Source organism: Schistocerca serialis, chromosome 9, assembly GCF_023864345.2.
Source record: "Schistocerca serialis cubense isolate TAMUIC-IGC-003099 chromosome 9, iqSchSeri2.2, whole genome shotgun sequence".
NCBI lineage: Eukaryota > Metazoa > Arthropoda > Insecta > Orthoptera > Acrididae > Schistocerca > Schistocerca serialis.
This window is the reverse complement of record NC_064646.1, coordinates 379685096-379709985: the sequence shown is the minus strand read 5'-3', so window position 1 is coordinate 379709985 and position 24890 is coordinate 379685096. Positions and strand designations below refer to the sequence as shown.

General features: G+C 40.4%; 2 protein-coding genes across 3 annotated transcripts in view; one reads left to right on the top strand and one right to left on the bottom strand.

The window, feature by feature from the left end:
• The window catches only part of LOC126418591 (transcriptional repressor protein YY1-like), an 85310-nt gene extending 68335 nt beyond the window's left edge, over positions 1–16975 (bottom strand). Inside the window, exon 1 of the mRNA XM_050085423.1 lies at positions 16487–16975. Within this exon, the coding sequence (XP_049941380.1) occupies positions 16487–16946 (460 nt within the window). The 5' untranslated portion in view covers positions 16947–16975. The remainder of the gene's footprint in view (positions 1–16486) is intronic.
• A 50-nt stretch (positions 16976–17025) lies between these two features.
• LOC126418590 (E3 ubiquitin-protein ligase FANCL) overlaps positions 17026–24890 on the top strand; it is a 112071-nt gene continuing 104206 nt past the window's right edge. Inside the window, exons 1-2 of one of the 2 annotated variants that reach the window (XM_050085421.1) lie at positions 17026–17317; positions 23540–23733. In XM_050085421.1, the coding sequence (XP_049941378.1) occupies positions 23629–23733 (105 nt within the window). In that variant the 5' untranslated portion in view covers positions 17026–17317; positions 23540–23628. The remainder of the gene's footprint in view (positions 17318–23539; positions 23734–24890) is intronic. The other variant, XM_050085422.1, reaches the window with a different exon arrangement.

Below are 24890 nucleotides of genomic sequence, written 5' to 3'. Positions count from 1 at the left end.
CAAGAAGAAATGCAAATGATAAACGGGTATTCATTGGACAAATATATTATACTAGAACTGACATGTGATTACATTTTCACACAATTTGGGAGCATAGATCCTGGGAAATCAGTACCCAGAACAACCACCACCTGTGGCCGTAATGACGGCCTTGATACACCTGGGCATCGCTAAAACGACCAGTAACTCAGACGATAAACATAAATTGGAACTTAGATGGTTAAAAAAAGGGCTTTCCGCCAGGAAATGAACTGTCAGAGGTTAAGGGCAATGAGCATGAAGTGGTGGAGGAGAACCACTTAGCGAATGGCGATGGCTAAAATGACAGTGTCCAACATGCAATCTAGCTAAAATGATCTCTTCATGGCAAGAGGGCCGAGAGGAGCTCGTCCAAGCTGCTGAGAGAGAGGCTTCATAATCTGGAGCTAATTCCCCATGAATGGAGGACCAATAGCGATGCCAAAGCGACACCACCTCCTGACAGACAGCAACATGGAGATCATTGGAGGGAATATATGAACTAGTGGGCTGAGATATGAGGACTGCAGCCTTGGCAGCAGCATCAGCAGCCTCATTTCCAATAAGCAGCACAGTGACTCCCTCAAGAGTGAGCAACTGACAGCTTTCCTGGACCCATTGCATTAACGGATGGGCAGTGTACAGTGCACAGAGGCTTTGAAGGGCACAGAGAGTCTGAGCAGATGATTAAAGTGAAAAGCCTGTGTCACCAAATGTACCGTGTGGCTTCCCATGCAGCTTCAACACGATACCACAGTTCATCACGAGTAATGACTGGCGTATTGTGATGGGCCAGTTGCCCGGCCACCATTGACCAGACGTTTTCAATTGGTGAGAGATCTGGAAAATGTGCTGGTCAGGGCAGCAGCCGAACATTTTCTGTATCAAGAAAGGCCTGTACAGGACCTGCAACATGCAGTCATTCATTATCCTGCTGAAATGTAGGGTTTCTCAGGGATCGAATGAAGGGTAGAGCCACAGGTCGTAACACATCTGAAATGTAACGTCCACTGTTCAAAGTGCCGTCAACGCGAACAAGAGGTGACCGAGACGTGTAACCAATGTCACCCCATACCATTGTGCCGGGCGATACATCAGTATGGCAATGATGAATACACGCTTCCAATGTGCGTTCACTGCAATGTCGCCAAACACGGATGCGACCATCATGATGCTGTAAACAGAACCTGGATTCTTCCGAAAAAATGACATTTTGCCATTCGTACGCCCAGGTTCGTCGTTGAGTACACCATCATAGGTGCTCCTGTCTGTGATGCAGCGTCAAGGGTAACCGCAGCCTGGTCTCCGAACTGTTCGTGCAGATGGTTGTTGTCTTGCAAACGTCCCCCTCTGTTGACTCAGGGATCGAGACGTGGCTGCAAGATTTGTTACAGCCTCGCGGATAAGATGCCTGTCATCTTGACTGCTAGTGATACGAGGCCATTGGGTTCAGCACGGCGTTCCGTATTACCCACCTGATTCCATATTCTGCTAACAGTCACTGGATCTCGATCAACGCGAGCAGCAATATCGCGATACGATAAACCGCAATTGCCATAGGCTACAATACGACTTTTATCAAAGTCGGAAACGTGATGGTATGCATTTCTCCTCGTTATACGAGGCATCACAACAACGTTTCACCAGCCAACGCCAGTCAACTGCTGTTTGTGTACGAGAAATCGGTTGGAAACTTTCCTCATGTCAGCACATTGTAGGTGTCGCCACCGGTGCCAACCTTGTGTGAATGCTCTGAAAAGCTTATCATTTGAATACCACAGCATCTTCTTCCTGACGGTTAAAATTCGCGCCTGTAGCATGTCAACTTCGTAGTGCAGCAATTTTAATGGCCAGTAGTGTATAACAAACATCATCTATGTAAACCAATGGGCCAGTCAGAGCGAGTAAAGGGGGTAAAAAGCTAAGATCATAGCAAATATCAGAGTAAGATAACAAAAGCGAGGTAAACATCCAATGACTGGGGCCAGCAAGCAGGTCGGGCAAAGTCGATTACATTGTCACATCACCTACAACATACTGTGAACAGTCTTTCTCCAGTGAGTAGAAATAAAGTTTTGTCTACCATACCATACTGTAAGATGGTTATTAGTCCAGGCATATAAACAATGTACATAGTTGGAGTAATTATCAGACAAACTTCCTGTGCAAAACACATTTGCAGTGTATAAAGTTGGCAAAGAGGAGTGTGTCAATACAAATTGCTTCTTGAGTAATTGATAACAGGCACCTGTAAAACACAATTAAAGCAGGCATAATTCAAATTTTTATTTGAAGAGATGGCACTCTTGGTATACGAGTTACCACAAATTGTCTTTGCCCTTCAGCAATTTGACCCAGCCACTTATCTTCCACTGAACAGGGTAGAATTAATAGTACTGGCAGGGGCTTTTACTTGACTGACAGCATTACATGCAGAACATTACAGGGAAAGGTGAAAAACAGAATTAAGAACAGTATGACTGATTAATGGCGTGATTGATTAATGGCATGTTTCTAGGTGTTCACCAGAGTAGTAGTTTGCATTTTATGCACAATATTTTGACAATAGACCCAGCCATCATCTTCAGGTGCACTGAGTTACACTGTTGTGTGTACTTCCTGCCTCAATACCAACCAGACTGAACTATAAAAAGCAGTGTGACAACAATAGCACTGAAAGAATACAGCTGGCTCAGCTGTCAAAATACTGTGCATAAAATGGACAACAACAACTTAGCTGAACCTGCAGAAACATATCGTTAATTAACAATAGGGAGAAAAGTTTTTTTATTTTTTCACATTCATTTCATCTACTTTTTTCAGAAGTGATCTCATAATTGTTAATTCCCCAACTCCACACACACATTTCATGAGGCAAAGAAAACTATGTTAATTCCCCTCCACACACCATTTTGTGAGGTAAAGAAAACTGTATACTTGTAAATGCATCATTTTTTTTTCTTTATTGACACCAAACATGTTTCCCTTCATTTGTACCATCAATGCTATTCTACTGTGAATATTATACTATTCTTTATGTTAATGTACCTGCCTCATCAATTTACTAATTTATGGTAATTCGAGTTTAACTACTGTTTCAGCTACGGTCCAATGAGTATCCCTGACAACTGTGCCTCTAAGTTCAATTGCGTAAATGCAATAGGAAGTATTGCCAAATTTGTGTATTTGGATATTAATATTTATTACTGGTAGGGTGACAAAAATGCTAGCTAGATTAAGATTTGGAATATCATTTCTTTATAAGTTCATAGGCTTCCAAGGCTGGTGTCATTTTGGCTCAAAACCGCTATGGTCATTAGTGCCCGGTCTGTGACTTAGGAAATGGTAAAAGACGAAAATGGAAACCAGCAGCAATGGGAACAAAACTAAAAAAATTGGAGAAACTAAAAGCAGAAGGAAAGCTTAAAAAACCACTACAGAAAGGGGTTGGTTGTCCCCAAAAAGAGCTTCAAATGACTGACGTCATCTCACTGGCACTAATAAACTCGAGAACGCGATCGGCTGAGCGTGTGTCATCTGCTAAAATGGACGATATATCAGGCGACAGCTGTAGACGGGCGCGTAACGGAGTAAAATAGGGGCACTCAAGTAAAAGGTGTCTTACCGTCCACAGCTGAGAGCAGTGGGGACAGAGTGGGGGAGGATCGCCGCTTAAAAGATGTCGATGGCTAAAAAGACAGTGCCCTATCGGGAGTCTAGTTAAAATTACCTCCTCCCGACGATGCGTTCGGGAGGAAGAGGTCCAAGCACAGGAAAGAGCTTTCACGTCCCACAATTTATTATGGGGAAGTGTCGACCAATGTGCGTGCCATAAAAGAACCACACGACGACATAAAACACTCCGGGGAAGGGAATCGTCCAAATAGCTGGCCGAAGAAGAGAGACTGCAGCCTTGGCCGCTATATCGGCTGCCTCATTTCCACAGATACCAACGTGTCCTGGGATCCAGAGGAACGCCACCGAGACGCCCCCCAAGTGGAGCAAGCGTAGGCAGTCCTGAATCCGGTGGACCAGTTCACTGAAGTAAACTACCCTGAAGACGGCCACAGCAAATTGGCCAAAACATAGCAATTTGGTTGTTTTAGGAGTTCACAATGTTGTGACACAATACCCAAAAATCATTAAAAAATTCTTTTGTCATTACAGTATGAAAGTAATGCTAAGATTTGCCTTATTACTTGGTAGATGTTGCTGGTTGGAAGTTTCTCGGCTGCATAATCAGAATCTGGCTGTTATTTATCCTTAGGAAGATCACATGGAAGTTGTATATGGTTACGTCACAAGGAGAGGTCAGTGAAAGTGATTAGTGTAACAATTCCAGGTTCTTAATATGTTCTGAGTATGATGCTTCAAAGATTTTCTTTGAAACATCCTATTAACTGGTAGTGGCAGTTTTACTTGCCCTTACACCATATTTAAAACAATAGTAGATATGTGACGATTTCACACAGCTGAGGTGATAAAACACTGGCATAGTATCCTATGAATATAATATCAGTGAGTCACAGTTCGAATCGGTAAACACATACAAATACTTGGTTGTAGCACATAGGCTGACTGATGGGTAAAGCTAGTAACAGTCTTCGGTTTATTGATAGAATACTACTGAAATGCAATCATTCTACAAAGAAGACTGTTTAAAAGTCACTTATGTGACCCATCCTAGAATATTGCTCATGTGTGTGGGACCTGTACCAAATAGCACTGGCAGGAGATATTGAATGCATACAGACATGAGCAGTATGAATTACCACAGATTTGTTTGACCCATTGAGGAGTGTGACACAGATATTGTAATAACTGAAAGACATCTGAGATAGACAAAACTATACCGAGAAAGTCTTAACACATTTTCAAGAATCAGCTTTAAATGATGACTCTAGGAATATACTACAATCCCCTACATAACACCCCATAGGGATTATGAGGACAAGATTAGATTAATTACAGTATGCAAAGGCGCATCTAAATGATCATTCTTTCCGCACTCCGTATGTGTCTTTCTTTTAACGCTCCATACGTGAATGGAATCTGAAAAAGCCCTCTTAACTGGTAACATGGGATGTACCCCCTCCCGTGCATTCTACAGTGGTTCACAGAGCACAGATAATGCAAAATCAGTTCAACTGAAACACTTTTAATGTGCTGCTACAATGAATGCATCATACCATTACATACTGGTACCGTTACTTGCTACAAAAGGGGCTCAATATGGTACCCAGTGTCCAGATGAGTCTGAATGTGCAGCAAAAGAAAGCATGCCTGTAGGTACGCTGCCTACCTCTCTTGATATGCTACACTTCAGATGAGCACCTGTATGAATGCTGCCCCGGTAAACCCCATCTTGCAGGTAGCCCCAGAACCAAAAATCACAGGGAGTGAGATCAGGTGACCATGTTGGCCAAGTATTTGGAAACGATTGGCTTATAATTTGATCATCTCCAAATGTGTTTTGGAAAGCCAGGTGAATTTCACAGACAATGTGCGATGGGGCCCCATCTTGCATGTAAACGAGTTCAATGCGTTTCTCCTGGATAGTGGGTATGAGATGCTGGCGAAGCATATCACAGTAATGCTGGCCAGTCACACTGCACTTCTTTGGTTCTTAACCGCCAACCTCTTCAAACAAGAATGGGCAAATGATGAGTGTAGCTATGAAGCCACACCATACAGTGATATGTTCACCATGCAGAGGAACTTCATGCACAGTAGCGGCGATGAAGATCCTCACACTTGGCAATTCTGTGTGTTCACCTCACCTGTCAGGGAAAAATGAGCTTCGTCTGTCCATAGGATGGTCCATGGCCAGCCCTCATCAACTTTATTACTTGCGAGAAAGTGGAGAGCAATGTCAACATGTCGTCGTGCATCCTGTGGTGCAAGCTGCTGTACGGTTACCTTTGAGAATGGTTAGAAGCACCTTCTGTACAGTGGATTACAGAATATTCGAGTGTCATGGCACAGTACACACACTGCCTGACGATTGGGAATTGTGCATAGCACTGTCTGCCAAAGCAACGGCGATTTCATCAACCACCTATGGTGCAACCGGTCTTCCCAGAGCGACGTCCATTTCTCCAGTTGATTCGAGCTGCTTCATCATGCTCTGCACAGCAGATGGAGAAAGAAGACCCTTCCATAATCATTTCAGCTGTCAATATTCTCTGCAGCATTACTGTTGTTTTGATAATAGAACCTCACGTATAATGGACTGCTCCTTTTGTCCAAACTCATGTTGACACATCGACAAGTGCACTACGACTAGTCAGGTGTGAGAGACTATGAATCACGGTACCTGGTGGCCATAGCTGGAACTGGACGGTGGTGCTGTGACATATGGAAATCATGCTCCCCGTACTCTGGACATTATTGGAACCACATCTGATACTCATATCGTAATTAGTTTGTGTGTCACAATGTGTTAAATAGGGAAAGTTTGATTATAACCACCCGCTATTTCTCTAATGATGTTAGTGTAATGTGTTGGAATGAATTATACCAAATGGGAGGATGTTACAGCCAAATGTCTAAAACTTTAAGGTACCTATAAAACAGTCTGTCTTCCCTTCCTCTCTTTTTGTCAGCATCTGGGTGCGATAACAGAAAACTGAAGCAATTTCCTGCTGATGATGTTAATCTGTCTTCAATAAAAAGTGACACTATAAACTTGTTGAATATATCCAAAGGGCAGTGTGCGAGCAGTACCAAAGTTTACAAGAGGATTATTTGCTTTGAATTAATTTTTTAATGAAAAGTATCTCCTACACATTCATTGCTAGCTGAACTAATCACATCTGCGAATTCAGGAGCCCAAACAAGTCTTAGCTAGAAAGCACACTGGCTTAGTTGTAAAGTGCCAAACTCGGACTGAAGGGTATCAGGTTCGATCACAGTCGGCACTGGAGCTTTATCTTTAACTTTGCATTTCTTTCATATCTGGCAATATTTTAACCCTTCCATGACCAGGGGAGCATACATATCCCACATACAAATTTATTTTCATCATTTAATTGTTTTAACTGTGTGTCTTGGTGGTTTTATGTAACTTTTTCTCCGTGCCTGTGATAAGCTCAGTAAAGATCTTTGTCTTTTTTACATTGTTTGCTAGAAATATACTAATTTGTGTACATATTTATTGATAAAACAGTTTTAAATCTGTTTAATGATTCTGTCTTATGGCCAGTGTGTGTAGAGAATTTCTATTTGTGCCTTTTGTTCATGTTTGTGTCTAAATTTTTTTACATGTATATACACCGATGGAAACAAAAATCTGAACATCAAGGAGTTGGGCGACATAAAGGAAAGTTTGTAGGCAGGTTTCTACATCTGAAATATTATGTCTATTCAAATTTTGCACCAGTCGCATAAGAGTAGCACCAGTAGCACCACTATGAGAATGCAAATCAGATTTGCTTTACATATACACTGTAATGGAAAGGAGGATTAGTTATCTTTGAGAGTGGACGTGCTGAGTTGATGTTAGTCAAAATGCCTTTACGGCAAGAAAGATGCCATTATCAACACCTCACAGAGTTTGAATGAGGTCCTGTAATAAGGCTACAGGAAGCTGGGTGTTCCTTCTCCGATGTTACAGTAAGACTTGGCAGCAATACAGCCACTGTACATGATTGCTGGCAGCGGTGGTAACAGGAAAGTATGGTGGCAAAAAGCCTGGGTTCCAGACAGCCAAGTGTCACTACCGAGAGGGAAGACGATTGTGCTTGGTGTATGGTGACTGTCGCATTGTACTGCACCTGCAGCAGCAATCTGAGCAGCAGTTGGCACCACAGTGAGACAATGAACTATTACAAATTACTTCCAGGGCTGCTCCAAGCCAGAAGCCCTGCAGTGTGGATTCCACTGACCTCAAACCACTCTCATTTGTGACTTCAGTGGTATCAACTGAGAGCTCATTGGAGAACATGGTGAAGGTCTGATGAAAGCTGATTCTGCCTCAGTGCCAGTGACAGCCGTGTGTTGGTTAGGAGGAGGCTAGTTAAGGGCCCGCAACAAACCTATCCATAATCTAGACATACTGGAACTACACCTGGCAAGGGCCCACAACAAACCTGTTCATAATCTAGACATACTGGAACTACACCTGGCATTACGGTACGGCGTGCGACTTCGTACAACAGCAGGAGCCCTCTTATGGTTATCCCACGCACCCAGGCATCAATCGGGTGACTCGATCTGTAGTGCTGCCATTTATGGACAGAATTCCAGGTGATTTTCAATGAGATAACGCCCACATACCGCTGTTGTAACCCAACATGCTCTACAGAGTGTCGACATGTTGCCTTGACCGCTTTATCATCAATCAGTATCCAATTGAGTACATGGGACATGGTGGACAACAATTCCAGTGGCATCCACAAACAACATTAACCATCCCTGTACTGGCAGCAAAATGCTACAGGCAAGAAACTTCATCCCACAAATTGATGCCTGCACCTGTACAACACAGTGCATGCATGTTTCCATTCAACATTCTGGTGGTTGCACGGTTATTGGTGTACCAGCACTTCACCACTGTAATGGCTTATCTCATGCATACATTAGCCAGTCATCCCACTATATTAATCACTTAAATATGTTACCTACACAAATGTAGTCCAGAAATTTCATTACCCTACAATAATTATTTTTTGGTGTTGTGATTTTTTTTTGTATTTTATTCAGTGCTGTAATATTAGTTTACTCTCTTCGTTTTATATGGAGCAGGAGACTCCACAAACTCCTCATTTGTTTTTTGTGATTAATGCTTGCCTTCTCTTTATATTCCTCCCAGATGAAAGCTGCTTTAGAGGATCAAGGTTAAAAACGCTGGTCACATTTTCCTCCATTGTTACAGTTCTGCATGACGAAACTGTTTACTACAATGCCCAAAAGAAAAGAAAAAAAGATGATGCCACCATTTGAGTGACCTACTGCCAATAGCACATCTATCTCTCTCCTGGCTGAACTGGTCTACAGCTCCCAGAAAGCTGTGTGCTCTGCTATGGATGCAGGTCATGATATGGCTGGGGTTTAGAATCTTTAATTTTTCTTGTGATGAATTGTATCTTTTGAGTGTTGGGCAGTCGACAAAACAGTAACTGGTTTATTATCTTACCCTTTTACTGCAGATGCACACCCTTTTGTATGAACGATGATGTGTGCTTATGCACAGTTGGGCGAGGGAAAGGGGGGGGGGGGGGGGGGGGGAGAGAGAGAGAGAGAGAGAGACCAGCAAGGAACACAAGGAGGTGATGTAGATAACGCAGCACATGGCAGTAAGAGATAAGGACTAATTTCATATGAAGCCACTTCAACTATCACTATGAATTCAACTATTTTTTGAAAAATTTAATGTAAATGTTCAGTTGTGAATAAATTTGACATAATTATTTTAACTGGGACATGTGTGTCCTGCTGGGCACGACGAGGAAGAAATTTAGGGAAGTATTTTTTCCTCTTCCAAGACCAGTGGAACATGTGTGTTCCACTTAAAATAATTATAAAACTGTAAACAATCTAAATTTAGAAACATGGCCTCAATCATTACTCAGCCCAAAGCAGGAGACCAATTTTTACAGTAATATGCGAAATTTTGATTAATTCAGTCACAAAAGGATTAATGTGAAAAACTCCGAGCTTAATTTTGGTTTGGAATCTATGTTTAATTGTACTACCCCCTGTAACTGCATTAAGTCTTTTTTTCTTTAAGGACATCTTATTCACCATTGAGTATATTAGCTCACTTTGATGATGCAGAAAAAGTTTTTGAAGTACCACTTGAAAATGGCCAAAAGGCCAAAATTACAACTATGAAATGAATAATTTCTACAGTCAGTCAATGGTGAATACTAAGTTCTTTAAAAAATTATACATGATTGCGAACTCCAACCATGAGAAGTTAATCAGCTGTATTAAGTCATTTCAAAGGTTGGAGGATAGCACCAGCATACCTCTTCTAATAGGATCATGCCAAGTAAAACACTGTGGTCTCCAAACAAACCTTCAGGTTGATGATCACTTTATCTAGAAAGATAACAACTGGCTATCTTCCTCTATTCAAGAACAATTTTGGGTAGTTTCACCTCTATTCAAGAACAATTTTGGGTAGTTTCAAACACGTCAGTGGCCATACTAGGTTATTTAAGGACAGTGGAAATTCCAGGATTTTGGGGGGGGGGGGGGGGGGGGGGGGAAGGGAGGGAGGAAACAGAGGAGGGTGAGAACAACTCACGCATAGATGATGACTGGGGCATACACCCATACAACAGAACAGAAAATTGCATCAGCATTTGAGTTGTCACTTCTTATGAAGCACTTTCTTGTGTGTAATGTGAATCTATGACCCATACATCAATCATCTGCTGGTAAGGGGTTACCTTGTCTAATTTTTGAGTTACAAGACAGTGAATGGAACAAACCCTAACATCGCAACAACTTCAGGAACAAACCCTAACATCGCAACAACTTCTGTAAAATGCAACATCACAACCAGTTATAGAAACTATCAGCAGGAGTTACACTCTATCAAAAGGAAGCAGATATTCCTTCCAGGGAAATGAAAAAGATGAAAAGGAGAGAAACCCCCTTACTCCAAAAGGGTTTCCTCTGAGCACATATATGGAACTGCAGCTGCCCTTTGTGTCATGATTCTCCACTGAATATGAACTGTGCTGACATTTTCAAAAAAATATGCATGCCTGGTTCTTGGAGCCATTATGGACTAGAAAAGAAGTTGCAATTGTCACAATGAATGTAAAATGTAGTAAATTGCAGCAATAGGATCCGAATTTTTGTCAACTTTTCTATTCTAATCCCATTTCTCATAGAGTTACATGTATTCGGAATCCAATTACTTTCCTATTGTGTTATTTCGAAATTCTCATTTCTTTTCAGTCCAATCAAGACGATTGATTGAAACCTATCATGTTAAAGCCATTGGCGAATAGATCAGATTAAAAATTGTTTTATAAATCATAGATACGGCACTTCATGCCCATGTAGAACATGTCGGTCTAACTAAGGTTTCTTCATGATATAATTCAAGTTTGTTTGTTTCTAGTCTTAATATTACTAATGTGGTTTTGGCTTCAGTCCTGAGACTGGTTTGGTGCAGCTCTCCATGCTACTCAACCCTGTGCAAGCTTCTTCATCTCCCAGTACTTACTGCAACCTACATCCTTCTGAATCTACTTAGTGTATTCATCTCTTTGTCTCCCTCTACGATTTTTACCCTCCAATGTTAAATTTGTGATCCCTTGATGCCTCAAAACATGTCCTACCAACCGGTCCCTTCTTCCGGTCAAGTTGTGCCACAAACTCCTCTTCTCCCCAATTCTATTCAATACCTCCTCATTAATTACGTGATCTACCCATCTAATCTTCAGCATTCTTCTGTAGCACCACATTTCGAAAACTTCTATTCTCTTCTTGTCCAAACTATTTATCGTCCATGTTTCACTTCCATACACGGCTACACTCCATACAAATACTTTCAGAAACGACTTCCTGACACTTAAATCTATACTCAATATTAACAAATTTCTCTTCTTCAGAAACGGTTTCCTTCCCATTGCCAGTCTACATTTTATATCCTCTCTACTTCGACCATCATCAGTTATCTTACTCCCTAAATAGCAAAACTCTTTTACTACTTTAAGTGTCTCATTTCCTAATCTAATTCCCTCAGCATCACCCGATTTAATTTGACTACATTCCATTATCCTCGTTTTGCTTTTGTTGATGTTCATCTTATATCCTCCTTTCAAGACACTGTCCATTCCGTTCAGCTGCTCTTCCAAGTCCTTTGCTGTCTCTGACAGAATTACAATGTCATCGGCGAACCTCAAAGTTTTTATTTCTTCTCCACGAATTTTAATACCTACTCCGAATTTTTCTTTTGTTTCCTTTACTGCTTGCTCAATATACAGATTGAATAACATCGGGGAGAGGCTACAACCTTGTCTCACTCCCTTCCCAACCACTGCTTCCCTTTCATGCCCCTCCAGTCTGGTTTCTGTACAAATTGTAAATAGCCTTTCGCTCCCTGTATTTTACCCCTGTCACCTTGAGAATTTGAAAGAGAGTATTCCAGTCAACATTGTCAAAAGCTTTCTCTAAGTCTACAAATGCTAGAAACGTAGGTTTGCCTTTTCTTAATCTTTCTTCTAAGATAAGTCGTAAGGTTAGTATTGCCTCACGTGTTCCAACATTTCTACGGAATCCAAACTGATCTTCCCCGAGGTCCGCTTCTACCAGTTTTTCAATTCGTCTGTAAAGAATTCGCGTTAGTACTTTGCAGCTGTGACTTATTAAACTGATAGTTCGGTAATTTTCACATCTGTCAACACCTGCTTTCTTTGGGATTGGAATTATTATATTCTTCTTTAAGTCTGAGGGTATTTCGCCTGTCTCATACATCTTGCTCACCAGATGGTAGAGTTTTGTCATGACTGGCTCTCCCAAGGCTGTCAGTAGTTCTACTGGAATGTTGTCTACTCCCGGGGCCTTGTTTCGACTCAGGTCTTTCAGTGCTCTGTCAAACTCTTCACGCAGTATCTTATCTCCCATTTCGTCTTCATCTACACCCTCTCCCATTTCCATAATATTGTCCTCAAGTACATTGCCCTTGTATAAATCCTCTATATACTCCTTCCACCTTTCTGCCTTCCCTTCTTTGCTTACAACTGGGTTTCCATCTGAGCTCTTGATATTCGTACAAGTGGTTCTCTTCTCTCCAAAGGTCCCTTTAATTTTCCTGTAGGCAGTATCTATTTTACCCTTCTAGCCATCCCTGCTTAGCCATTTTGCACTTCCTGTCGATCTCATTTTTGAGACGTTTGTATTCCTTTTTGCCTGCTTCATTTACTGCATTTTTATATTGTCTCCTTTCATCAATTAAATTCAATATTTCTTCTGTTACCCAAGGATTTCTATTAGCCCTCGTCTTTTTACCTACTTGATCGTCTGCTGCCTTCACTACTTCATCCCTCAGATCTACCCATTCTTCTTCTACTGTATTTCTTTCCCCCATTCCTGTCAATTGTTCCCTTATGCTCTCCCTGAAACACTCTACAACCTCTGGTTTAGTCAGTTTATCCAGGTCCCATCTCCTTAAATTAGCACCTTTTTGTAGTGTCTTCAGTTTTAATCTACAGTTCATAACCAATAGATTGTGGTCAGAGTCCACATCTGCCCCTGTAAATGTCTTACAATTGAAGACCTGGTTCCTAAATCTCTGTCTTACCATTATATAATCTATCTGATACCTTTTAGTATCTCCAGGATTCTTCCATGTATACAACCTTCTTTTATGATTCTTGAACCAAGTGTTAGCTATGATATATTACTAATACATATTTAAAAATGCTTCTGATGAGTAAAAGAAATTGCCATTTATAAATTCTTTTAATTTGTTTTTAAATGTTGGTTGGCTATCTGTCAAGACTCTTGACCACAGTTTTCTATGGCGGCATATATATTTTTTCCCTTAAATAAATGTCTGCAAGATGATCTTGGCTGGTCTCTAACTGTAATTCTGATTACACACTAAAGTGCAAAGAATATTTTTTTCTGTGGTGATGAATTACCCCTAAATATGATGCAATATGAAAGCAGTGAATGAAAATAGGCACAGTAAGCTAATTTACTTATATGTTTATTACCAAAATTTGCAGTAAACCTAATAGCACAAGTAGCTCAACTCAAAACATTTTAGTAGGTCACAAATGTGTTTCTTCCAATTCAATGTCTCATCAACGCAGACACTCAAAAATTTGGAATATTCTGCCTTAGCTACAGACTTCTGTTCAAACTCCATATTTAGTAATTGTGTTGTGCCATTTACTAGACTGAACTGTATATATGGTGTTTTATCAGAATTTAATGAGAGTACAGTTGCTGAAAACCACTTAATAATTTCTTAAGGACATTACCTCAGCTAATTCTTGTTTGCTGAGTGTGATTACTACACCTGTGCCATCAGCAAAAAGAACTACTAGCTTTGTATCTTCATGAATATGGAGTGGCAAGTCATTAATACACATTAATTACAATAAGAGAGCCAAGACTGAATCTTGTGGGATCTCATTCTTGGCAACTCCCCAGTCTAAGGAATCTGCTTATTTTTGCACGTTTTCTGAACTGTTTATTTCAATTTCCAGTACTCTTCCAGTTAAATACAAATTAAATCATTTGTGCACTGTCTCACTCTTGCCACAATACTTAAGCTTAGTTAGAAGAATTCCACAACTCACACAATCAAGAGATGTTGAGGGATCACAGAAAACCCCAATTGGTAATGTTCAGTTATTCAGAACATTTAATATTTGATCTTGAAAAGCCTCTCTGGAAACCAAATTGACATTTTTTTAGCACTTTATTTTCAGAAATTTGTGAAGCTACTCTTTAATACACTACTTTTTCAATAATTTTGGACAAAGCTGTCAGAAGTGAGATTGGGTGGTAGTTGTTGGCACCAGACCTATTTCCCTTCTTATGCAATGGTTTAACAATAGTGTATTTCAATCTAGAGAAAAATGCCCTGTTTTGGTGAACTGTTACATATGTGGCTGAGAATGCTACTTATCTGTTGGAAACAAGCTTACAGTTCTTTGATGCAAATGCAATCAGTTTCATGCGACGCTTTGCTTCTGAGTATGTTTATTATTTTTCCTAACTTCAGAAGGGGAAGTGGGCAAAACATCAATATCATCAAAGTGCATTGGAATTGCCTCTTCCACGTATAGCTTTGCCTTTCCTAATGAAGATCTGGATACTATTTCCTCCACGAAATTTTAAAAAATGATTACTAAAAGTATTTCCAACCCCTGACTTTTTGTTAATAAAGTTTTCATTCAATAGGTTAAACAATATTACAGTAACGTTAATAATTATGAGAACGAGATTTTTAAAGTTTAGGAACAATAGTGACTGAAAAATACTGTGCCTGTTTTGAAAGTTAATCTTTTAATGCTCATAGTTTCGAAATCGTCCAATTAATATACTACCGCAATTAGTGTTTCAGCACTATACAATTTGTTGCGCTTACCAAAATTGGTATTCATAACTGCCTTATAAATAAACCGCATAATTAGTAATGCGAGGATATCATACAAAGAAAGTATTAAAAGAAACAATAGTAGTCAGTCTATGGCAAAAACAACATTTTTTTGTCTGAAAGTCACGCCCGGCTAACCTAAACTTACATTTTTCTTGTCTTGAGGTAAATATACATGAGTAGTATGAAAACCGTCGCCTCCTTTGAATCCTTAACTTTTCTGCAATACAAAAATAATTGGCTGTCAAGTTCATAACAATGCGTGGTTACATATTCCGCTATTATACATAAGCTTGCGCTATCGTACCTACAAATTCTTTATTAATTCGTTATCTGATACATCATCCGAAATGAAAATTCAAAGCCTGGTCACACGCAGCCTCTCGTAATCACAGTCTGCAACTCCAACACAAGAGTTGTGGGTGTATAGGGAGGTTGTTCATTATATCAGCTGCTACATTCCAATTCGAGAATAGTGCCGGCATAAGAAACTACTACATTTGGTCAAGAATCGAGATGTTCTCTCGCCGATCCAACTACAACTGATGAAACTGTAGTTCGTACCAATTATAAGTAGGTAAAAAATTTTGGACAATATTCTTTTCTCAAAAAAAAAATAAATAAATTTCTACAATCTGTGATCTAATAGCAAAGACACGATTTTATATCAGCTTTCTAACACCACCGCACTCTACTGTCAAAATATTACAAAGGCTTAAGCTTATGGCAGGCGAGCTTCGAATTACTCTCAGTTCAGTAAGCTGGATGAAAACAGAAACTGTTGGTATAATAATTCTAAACTATGCAACGGCAATTGTTCAAACGATGAACACGATTAAAAATTGTAGGTATTCAATAACGTACGGTAATAACGAACTTTTTCTAGTGACACTAGCGCCAAAATCAATTTCAAATTTTACGATCTCTGGGCTTTCAACAACGTTGAAAATGTCTTGGAGATGTTTACAAAACTATCAACGTTTCTCGTTGTTCGCAGAATATAATTTTAATAGTAGATATTGACATGACAATATCACCCAGTGTGCCTATAAGCACGATACAGCTACTGTTCACGAAAATGGCTACCATCCGCCATACCACAAAAGAAGCCATTTGTAAAATATGGCTGCGCCCTTACTTCATTCATGGCCGGCAAAGTATCAAAACAAACAAAATAAAGATTGTTTACATTTCTGACAGAAATCACCATTTCATTAGGATCTTATACAGACACAACAGCTGGAACTTCAGTATCGATCGCCACTCCACGAGCTAAGATGATGACGTTAGCATCATCAATTCTTCCAAATTTGAACAAAGTGCAATATTATTACGATACAATGAAAGGAACTTCTCTTACAATACCAAGCGCAGTCTACAGCTGTAACTTACCGTCGTCGGTGCCCGAAGCCCACATTGTCACGGAAAATTCTCCTTCCAATGTCTTAATTTGAACTTGTTTTTGTTCCCACTTGCGGGACTTTGTCTCCGATATTTCACCAATGATGTGTTCATTTCCTCGTAACTTCACGCCTCTTTTTCCCTTTCGAGACCCTCTTCTTGACGGTCCTGGACTAGACTCGACGTATATATCACCTTCCGAAGGAACAGGAATCTGGTCGTAAACAGATAATGGATCGCCACTGCCTACAATTTCTTCTTGTGTTTGAAGTATCACTTCCTCACGTCCAGGTTCAGGGAGCGGCTGCAACGCTATCATAGGCTGTCCATCAACACTTTCTATTGTAGTTTCTACAGTTTCACACGGTATTTCCACAGGAATTGTTTCTATTTCCACTTCCTGTATATCAGGATGTATTTCTACCTCTGTTATTATATCAGACGACGCCATGTTCGAATCCAAAATGGATGAACTTTTCTGCTCCTACGACAGAAGGATAAAGTCACGTGACATACGATTGCCTTCCACCTAGCGAGTGCTTCAACAACTAAGCAAGTCGCGAGTGGCATTTGTTGTACGGTGCGTGTAATTTAAAATATATTTACATTCTGGGTAGCATGATCTGTGATATCCAAAGAAGAAAATAGCTATTCCTCTAAGTAGTACAAGGCAAAAATTCAGTTTCCATCGACAAGCAGCAGGAACATTGTGGGTAAAAAATACGTGTAATGGATGATCAACTATTAATTCTCAAAAACTTTCCGCTGCTGGTACCCCACAATAGAGAATTTACGTTTTACGATGGGTTTATATGTGTTAAGGTAAGTGAAGAAAGCATCAAAGTCTCTTGGGAGTAAATTTATGTAGCGGTACTTCTTATTATACATTTTTTCTGGCTAAATAATATACAGCATGAAATGTCATGTTCATCCTTTGTTTATATATGTCACTAAAAATATATAAATACGCACTGAATGATTGTTTTGACGTGAAATGTGAACATGATCATTCAGACTGGCGTCTGAATGATCATTCAGACTGGCGTCTGAATGATCATTCAGACTGGCGTCTGAATGTGTTTACCTCCATTTATCTTGCTTAAAGTTGTAATGACAAAATACATTTATGGCTTCGTTTACAAACGTAATTTCTACTCTAGAACGACTGAGTGAGACACTTATTGAGCACTAAATTGGACGGTTTCATAAAGAAGCTGGGTGATTCTCTTATAACAGAAAATTACCAATGACAGGTATCAGAACATGTAATCAACACTTTGAATCATTAGTTCTTAAATATGCTACAGTTTTAACCAAAGAAAAACCAACTGACTTCACGCTTGAACCAATACCACTGGAGGTATATTATTCAAATTTTCAAGTACGCAAATGGGAAGTTGCAGTATCCAAAATGTAAAGTAAATATCACTGTCCTGCTCTTGTTGTCAGCTGATTGTGTGCACAGTTATTGGCACTTCACGTGAGTGAACAGTGTAGCTCTAGCTTGCGAATTCAGTGGGAAGGCGTGTCCACTAAGTAACTGTAGTCAACAAAACAATTATATACACTATCTTTTGACGTGGCTGAATAAAGTAGTGACACTGCCGCAGCCAATGCAAGAGGCTGGGCAAGCACGTGAGAGTGGGGCTGACCGGATGCTGTTACATCATGGGCACCTGCCAATACAACAAGAACTGACAACAACACTGGGTAATAACTACATTTATGGGCCAGCTGAGAGACTAGAGCTGCTATACAGGGTGTCCCATTTATTTTGGCCACTCTAAATAACTGTTTGTCCAGATGCAAATTACAAAATGTTTAAAGCAAATGTTCTTTAGCCATCAGGGGGACATCAATCAGCATGTTTGTCTTCTCTGTAGCTTTGTTTTTTTACAAAGATACGAACAGCAGAATGACTTTTTTAAATTGCACACTGTATTTTTCATTCCTCTCCGAAAGATGTATTCAAAAATGTATCAGAGTGTACCATTCACTGAAACACAACATTATTAATTACATAACACACCATTGACGTTGACGCTCCCGTGCTTAGTGCAGGTACTCAGGGTAATGGAACACATCCACGTGCTGACGTTGACAGAGGACAAATGTAAACATAAGTAGAATGCACACCTGTCATTCCTTCAACCATCATCAGATGAAGAGTTGTGTGAGTAGAATGTACACCAACGAAGAGAAGGTAGAAATGCTACTCATCTATGGGGAATGTAAATTAGCAGAACAGTAATCGCAATACTGTTTTCTTATGTACAGGTACATTTAGTACAGTAGTTTAGTCCTTTTAATTGCTACTGTGTAGAGTAGGCATACAGGAAAGGCTGGTCTTCCTACAAAGTGCATCGACATAATGTTTCTGTTATTGCTGTTGTTGAAAGTAGGCAAAATGCTATGCAGGCAGCTGAACTGTACAGAGAACAGTATCCTGACAAGAACCTACCCTTCCAACAGTTGTTTTCTCGTCTTGTTGTGATAATTCAGGAAACGGGAAGTTTCAACCCACAACGACCCTGCAATCCGCAGTTGTCATAGCACTCACACAGACAAAGCTGCCAAAGTTACTGTTCACACTTATGTTGCTATGAATCCACATGCGAGCACACGACAGCTTGAACATGAGATTGGCATTGCTGAAACCAGTGTAGCCTACATCGTATTCTTACATGACATCGTTTCCATACTTACACCTACATCAAGAATTGCATGGAAATGATTTCCAGAATCATGTACAGTTCTATCAGTGGGCACAGCAGCAAATCCTTGCCAACCAGAACTTCTTACCCAATGTTGAATTTACCAATGAATGTTCCTTCTCATTCACAGGACAGGTAAATACAAGGAACATGCATTATTGGTCCAACGACAACAATGGAACATCAGCGTCATCGGGGAGTTAACATCTGGTGTGGGATACTTGGCACTACAATTATTGGCCCTTATTTCATCTGTGGTAGCCGAGATGGCACAGCATATGCCAACTTCCTCACACGAATTCTTCCTCCTCTTCTGGATGAAGTGCGGCTAAGAAACAGGATGCTTATATGGTATCAACACGATGCATGTCCAGCACATAATGCCTTTCGTGCATGTCGTGTTCTGAACCAAAGGCATCCTGCCAGATGGATTGGTAAGGAGGAACAGTTACTTCACCTGCCAGGTCTCATGATTTAAATCCTCTGGACTTTTATCTTTGGGTATGCATTAAAGACGTTGTCTATTGCAATATTCCAACAACTCCAGAGAAGATGCAGGAACATATCGTGCTTGCTTGTAATTCTCTTCAGCAGGCTATACTGGAAGCAGCCAATTATTCTTTCATTCGATGAGTGCTTCAGTGTATTGGTGTCCAGGGTCACCGCTTTGAGCACCTTTGGATGTTCTACTCCTGGGCAATGGTACAGGAGAGTCAACATCAATGTTGTATTATGTTTTTACTTGGTTTTCATTTGTTTTCTGACAGCTCCAGCAAGTGGAAGAGTTTGTGATCCCAGGCTCAAAGTCAATGTAGTGTTATGTAATTAATGACATTGCTTTTCAGTGAATGGTGCACTGTGATACATTTCTGAATAAGTCTTTCGGAGAGGAAATGAATTACTGGAAAAAAAAAAAAAAAAATACAGGGTACCATTTAAAAAAGTCATATCGCTGTTCATATTTTTGTGAAAAACAAAGCTACAACGAAGGCAATCATGCTGATTGATGTCCCCCTTATGGCTAAGGCTGGTATTACAATATCAAATTTCTTTGTTAAAGATTTGATCAAAGATGTGATAAAATATTCCGTCAAATATATTTGACAAAGATCTTTGACGTAGCGCTAGAAGGGGTATTACACTGTCATCAAATTTTTCGTCAAAGTTAAAGATGGCTGGCAACAACTTGTTATTAACCGCAGCAGTTGTACGTACCTCAATTGCATTGTGTGCGCATGTTGATAAGAAGTGGGGGGAAAAATGGAACCATACATACGAGGTTAACAGTCTTAAAAGTCCTGGGATTACAACTTGATAATAAATTCAGTTGGGAGGAGCACATCCCAGAACTGCAGAAACGCCTTAACAAATATGTATTTGCAATTCGAGTGTTAGCAGACATAGGCAACATAAAAATGAAAAAGCTTGCATACTTTCATTCCATAATGTCATATGGGATAATATTTTGGGGTAAATCTTCAAGTCAAACAAAAGTTTTCAGAGTCCAAAAGCGTGTAATACGTACTATTTGTGGAGTAAATTCACGAACGTCCTGTAGAAACATCTTCAAAGAACTGGGTATACTAACCGCTGCCTCTCAGTATATTTACTCCTTAATGAAATTTGTCATAAATAATATATCTCTTTATCCAACAAACAACTCAGTTCATATATACAATACCAGGAACAAAAATGATCTACACAAGGACTTAAAAGCACTTACTTTAGTTCAAAAAGAGGTCCACTACTCAGAAACACTCATCTTCAATAATTTGCCAGAAAACATTAAAAATTTAGTTACAAATAAAGATCAGTTTAAAAGCAGCCTGAAAGATTTACTAGTGGCCAACTCCTACTCCATTGACGAAATTTTTAATAGAAACAAATGATGTATTGTATTTATTCATACTATTAGTATTGTTATTTCAGCTTAAAAAAATTACTTAAGAATGGGTGAGCATACATTCCTGTATGCGCTCAGTGAAGTGTATCCTCATATCACAAAGCACAATATTCACTTAAGAACTGCTACATCTTCAGAAGACAGGCTCATTGTAACACTCTGATTCCTTGCTACAGGAGAGGGTTATGTTATGTTAGGTCAGGTCAGGTCAGGTCTCGTCTCCAATCTTCTTATTTTATTTTTGTATTCAGGGCGCCTCACGTTGTAAAGCGCCTCATCAGCTTCATACATCTCTATTAATTTTGTAGTTGTCGGCACACACCAGTTGTATTTACCGGCAATGTTTATAAAAACACTACAGACGACAGAACGCTGCAGCGATGCTAGCGCTCCATGTGGTAACATGTCACATTGCAGTGAACAGAAGACAAGCGATTTCTTTGATCAAATCTACAGCGAGGCCCTAGATTTGATCAAATATTGGACGACATTTGACAAAGTTCCTATTACACCATCAAATATCTTTGACAAAGATTTTGGACAAAGATATTTGACAAAGAAATTTGATAGTGTAATACCGGCCTTAAAGAACATTTGCTTTAACCATTTAGTAATTTGCATTGGACAAACATTTATTTAGGGTGGTCAAGACAAATGGGACACCCTGTATATCACTGAGGATGCAGAAAAGCAGAGCCACAGCAATATCAAAAAGTAATTTCTTCATGTCCAAGCCATGGGCTGTGTTGGGACGTACATGATGGTAATCAGTACCTCGGCAAAACAGGTATGCACCAAGCCCATATAAATACCCCTCATTTTTATACCAATGGATGCTGTCTGACAGCTGCAACTTAGAAGGGATGTCTAAGCAGGTATACAAGTTGACATGAATCTACAAGCTGGCACAATGAGATTTGGCCATCTATAGCTTCAGAGTTGCAGGCTTGTTGTTGGATCTGAGTCCAGTGTTGTGGTCGTCTTCCTGTCAGTGGGGCACCCCTGAACCTACTTCCACTCACTGCCAGCTTCCTACACTGGAGGGCTACTGCTCAAGACCAGGACCAAGCAATCAATCAACCATCCTCACTTGTGCGGACATACTGTTGCTGTCCGCCTCAGCTTGCAAGCACAGGCATTACTTCTGGGAGCTTTCTTCTCATACGGGGTCCATGGTGGGGTTCCATGCATTCTGGCATGTCCTGGCCCGAGTTGTGAAACTGAGTCCAGTCATTGCACCCGCAGTCCAGACTGCAGCGTGCTCCTTGCTTCAGTGCACACGCTGAGTTGCCGACATCATTTTTTTCTCTGGCGATGTGATACTGCAAGTTGCCAGATACTGCAGGCCACTTACTTACCTCTGCACACACCGCTCTACAGCACGCTCGCTGGGGAGAGGCATTACCATCACCAAGCATCGCTGGGATGTTTTATCAATGATGTTTCCATGATAAATTGTGCTGCAACCAGACAACTACACGCCACTCCACTGCTACCCTGCCAAGGGTAGTGAACTGCTGGCTTCCTGTCACTTACTATCCAGTTCCACCACACACTGTTGTAAATAAACTGGTATTGCATTTGGTAGAATAGAGGCTCTAATCTCCATTTAGCCATTCTAATTTGGGTTTTCTTTGGTTTCCATGAATTATATCTGACAAATGTCAGAATAGTTCCTACTGTGAGGTCATGGCTGATTACGTTGTCAAACTAGATCATCAGTACTTGCGTAACTGCTTATATACAAGGTGTGACAGTAAAGTAATGACACTGATTTTCTTTGCAAGATGTGCCAACCCTGCAGGCTTGCGTAGGCAAAATATCTTTGACCTTGGTCTATAAGCTGCTTCTAGTCAAAGTGGCACATTGATGCAACTGCTCAGCCGTGAGTTGTGCTGTAACAAGTTAACATGTGTTTGTGTCTCTTGTCACGGAAATGGAACCGCATAATATTGCACAATGGTATGCCATTTCTTTTTGCGTTAAATTGTGTGAAAACGCGACGACAACTTACAGTAAGCTTCAAAAGGCTTTTGGAGAAGATGTTATGTCAAAAGCTCAAGTTTTTCGTTGGCATAAAATGTTTAGTGAAGACAGAACGAATGTTGTAGATGAAGACTGCAGTGGACAACCATCAACCTCACGGACGGGTGTCAATGTGGCCAGGGTGCATGAACTTGTACGATCTGATCGAAGATTATCCGTGAAAATGATTGCAGAAGAACTGAAGCTCAATTGAGAAACGGTTCGTCTAATAATAACTGAAGATCCTGGTATGAGAAAGATTTTGATTCTGCATCATGATAATGCACCATCCCATATTGCTCTGTCAGTACAGCAATTTTTAACCTCAAAACAAATTTCAGTACTACCACAGCCACCTTATTCACCAGATATCACTCTGTGCGACTTTTTTCTATTTCCAAGAGTCAAAACGGTGGTCAAGGGAGACCATTTTCAAACAACACAAGATGTCCAAAAATCTGTGACGAGAGTCTTGGAGAATATTACAGAAAATGAGTTCCAGAAATGTTACCTTCAATGGTAGAAGCGCTGGAACAAGTGTTTGCAGTCATAAGGGAACTACTTTGAAGGAGACAACACTAAACTTGACTAAAATGGTAAGCAACATTTTTTTCCACGTCAGTCTCATTACTTTATTCTCGTACCTCATATATGAATTAGATTTTTGTTCAACTTTAATACTGCAATATGTCCAATATCCTTGTAAAACTGATACATGGGTGAATAAAGCTACTACATTCAATCAGCTAATGGTTAGCCTTCTTGGCCTGCTGCCAAGGGAAATCAAAATAATAATGAAACAATGAAAAATATGAAAGACAATAACAATAATATAAAATGGGATGAACTGGTACAATGCAGTGGTGTTGAGCAGCAGACACGGATGTTTAAAATAGAGTAAGCTATTTGATATAGTTCTCCTTCAGATACAGAAAACACACATTCGCACAGGCACAATCCTGTCATCTGCAGATGCTATGGCCTGGTTGCAGTGAGCAGCAGTCACAGCTGGGGTGCTGATGGAGAAGATGCTATAGTGCTGTCTGTGGGAGTGTTCATGGACGTATTAAGGGCAGGATGGTGGGCTGCTTTGTAGGTGCAGCATCAGAAAGCTGTACTGGGAGGGGTGGGGGTCGAAGTGGATGAGGACAGAAGCAGGGGATTGGAAAGGACTACGCAGGTTCACTAGGGGCACAAAGTGCGAGAAAAACTGGAGTGGGCCTGGGAGGACGTGGGTAAATGAGAGGAGAGAATGTGTACTGGGGTGACAGAAGGTGTGAGTAAGATTGGATTAAAAGCAAGGAAGGGGATGGATGCATATGGGAACAGTGACTGGCAAAGACTTGGAAGGGGAGCGGGGGGAGGGGTCGAAGGATGTGTTGTATGTTTTGGTGAGAAGAATCATGATAGCGCAAGCTGTAAAGCAGTCGTTAAAGTGAAGCACATAATGTTGGGCAGCGTTTTCAGCTACTGTGTGATCCCTCTGTTTCTTGACCACAGTTTGGCAGTGTCCATTCATCCAGAGAGACAGCTTGTTAGTGGCCATGTCCACATAAAATGCCGCACAGTGATTTCCACAGTGATTTCAGCCAAGTTGCAGTATACACCATGGCTGCCTGCTTTCACAGGTGGCGCTGTCTTTGATGAGGTAGGAGATGCTTATGACAGGACTGGAATAAGTGGTAGTGGGAGGATGTATGGGACAAGTCTAGCATCTATGTCTATTACTGGAATGTGAACCTTGAGGAAGGTG